The sequence below is a fragment of the Anarrhichthys ocellatus genome, unplaced genomic scaffold (assembly GCF_004355925.1).
Source record: "Anarrhichthys ocellatus isolate YVR2014 unplaced genomic scaffold, GSC_Weel_1.0 scaffold47, whole genome shotgun sequence".
Classification (NCBI taxonomy): domain Eukaryota; kingdom Metazoa; phylum Chordata; class Actinopteri; order Perciformes; family Anarhichadidae; genus Anarrhichthys; species Anarrhichthys ocellatus.
Genome location: NW_022280077.1, coordinates 2,458,558 through 2,460,795, shown reverse-complemented (window position 1 = coordinate 2,460,795; position 2,238 = coordinate 2,458,558). Strand labels below are relative to the sequence as shown.

At 47.1% G+C, this 2,238-nt stretch overlaps 1 protein-coding gene across 1 annotated transcript in view; it reads left to right on the top strand.

Annotated features, from left to right (window-relative positions):
- igsf3 (immunoglobulin superfamily, member 3) overlaps window positions 1-2,232 on the top strand; it is a gene marked incomplete at its 5' end in the record, with an annotated part of 22,217 nt that extends 19,985 nt beyond the window's left edge. The window contains 2 exons of the mRNA XM_031869378.1: window positions 739-1,182; window positions 1,757-2,232. Coding sequence (XP_031725238.1) covers window positions 739-1,182; window positions 1,757-2,007 — 695 coding nt within the window. The remainder of the gene's footprint in view (window positions 1-738; window positions 1,183-1,756) is intronic.
- Between the last annotated feature and the right edge of the window lie 6 nt (window positions 2,233-2,238).

Here is a 2,238-nt window from a genome sequence, read left to right as displayed (position 1 = left end):
GTGTGTGTGTGTGTGTGTGTGTGTGTGTGTGTGTGTGTGTGTGTGTGAGCAGCCCAAGCAAGCCAGGTCTTCACTGGCATCTCTTTTTTATTTATTTTTTTACTGCAGTGAAACTGGGGCATTGTTCCACCCCTAAAGGGTTGTAGCATACCCACACAGACAGACAGACACGCTGGCCTCAGGGTAGGATCTAACCTTGCTGGAAAGCTGAAAGACTGGTGATAGCTGTGGGCATCACTGTGGGATTTATTTATTTTTGTCCTCTGTTTACACATTTTGAAGGTTTGGTGTCCCTGTTTGCTGAACCATTTGCTGCTTGTGTGTGGTGTAAATTTGAAGTGGAAGTGTTTGCTGCAATTTCCCAGAATCCAGGATGACATCTTTAAATCACTTGTTTTGTCTGATCAAAAGTCCAAAACACAGATGTTTTAAAAAAAAAAAAACAGGAAAACCTCACATTTGAGAAGTTCTTATCGTTAAATGTTGAAAAATTACTCAAATGATTAATTGCTTATCGAAATAGATGCCAATTAAATTGTAACTAATCCATAAATCGACTAGCCATCTCAGCTCTTGTTCAAATAGATTCCAGAAAAGTCGCAGTTAATGTAAATTTGACTGACCATTGTGATTTGGTGCTCTTATTGCAATGCCCCAAGAAATACTGTACATATTAGTACATTTCCACTTTGTCCGCCCCCATCTGTTTCTCTGTCTAACATGCTTGGACCTCCGCAGAGATTCGACTGCAGGTGGAGGAACTGGAGTCTAACGTGACGGTGGAAGAGTCTGCCTCTATCCGGCTGGGCTGCAGCATTCCCTCCCAGTCGTCCCGAGACTCCCGCTTCTCCGTGTCCTGGTACGTGGAGCGCTCCGAAGACGAGGATGATGACGACGAGCAGCCGGACCAGGAGGAGGGAGAGTGCGTGTTCTCCATCGGCCACGATGCCGTGTTTGGAAATGGAAACTGCAGCCCCAGAGAGGAGCCGGGGCCAAATTCCCGTCTGCAGTTTGAGAGGATGACCTCCGACCAGTACAGCTTGACCATTCATGGAGCGCGGCCGACCGACGCGGGCCGATACTACTGCCATGTACAGGAGTGGCTACTCAACCCCCGCAATGCGTGGTACCACCTGGCCACCAACAACTCTGGGTTCACTATCGTCAATGTAATGCAACAAGGTAAGTCCTTAATTATCTAAATCCTCAAAGCTTCAGGTGAAAATGAACACTGTGACTAAACTATATTAGTATCCATGGCTGTCTTCTAATATTATACAGGCAATTTAAGACCGGGAGCTTCTTCACAGATAGCACAAGATGTAATTAACTGCTGCGTCTTTGGATGTTTCGTCTCACTATTGTCGTATTGCCCAATCCTAATAGGTCCTCTGTGTTACAGTATACATAACTAGAGAATATTATGGGCCAATTAAGGAGCTCTCAGGTACTCTATATGTCATCCTCTGATGATATGGCTTCCCCACTTGCAGCATTTATTTTAAAGATAGGATGAAGCTCAGTTAAAAGCAGCAGCCAGAGATGGCCGCCCGCTGTTTAGCATTAAAGCTAAGTGATTAATGCCAGTGTCAAAAGTGGTGCTCTGATCTAAAGATGTCAAACAGATTCATTTACCAGTGTCTGTGAACTGTAAGAAGTGCATCCCACATGCTATATGAACACATTTTTCAGTGATTAATTTTCTTCAGGACTTTATCAAGGACCGAACTAACCGTTGTCTGTTCTCCGTCAACAGTGTCCACCCTCCAGTCGGTGGTGTGCTCCAACGACTCCCTCTTCTACTTTGTCTTCTTTTACCCCTTCCCCATCTTCGGCATCCTCCTCATCGCCTTGCTGCTTGTGCGCTATAAGAGCCGCAACAACAGCAAGAGCCAAGAAGGCAAGAACGGCGCCCCCCTCCTGTGGATTAAGGAACCTCACCTCAGTTACTCCCCCACCTGTCTGGACCCACCTGCGCTCAGCCTGCACCCCGGCTCTGTCGACTAAGCGAGGGTCCCCCCCACCCCCCCCCCCCCCTCAGTCCCCCGTGCCTCACGCACATCGAGGATCCAGCCAACACAATGTCAGGGAGCAGATCTGTACTCCACCTTCAGACCTTACTGTCGTTCACTGATGTTTAATTAGTCAGTTTAACAATCCCTACCCTGGTGGCTGTCTGTTTTATGTTAACGTGTGTGTGTGTGTGTGTGTGTGTGTGTGTGTGTGTGTGTGTGTGTG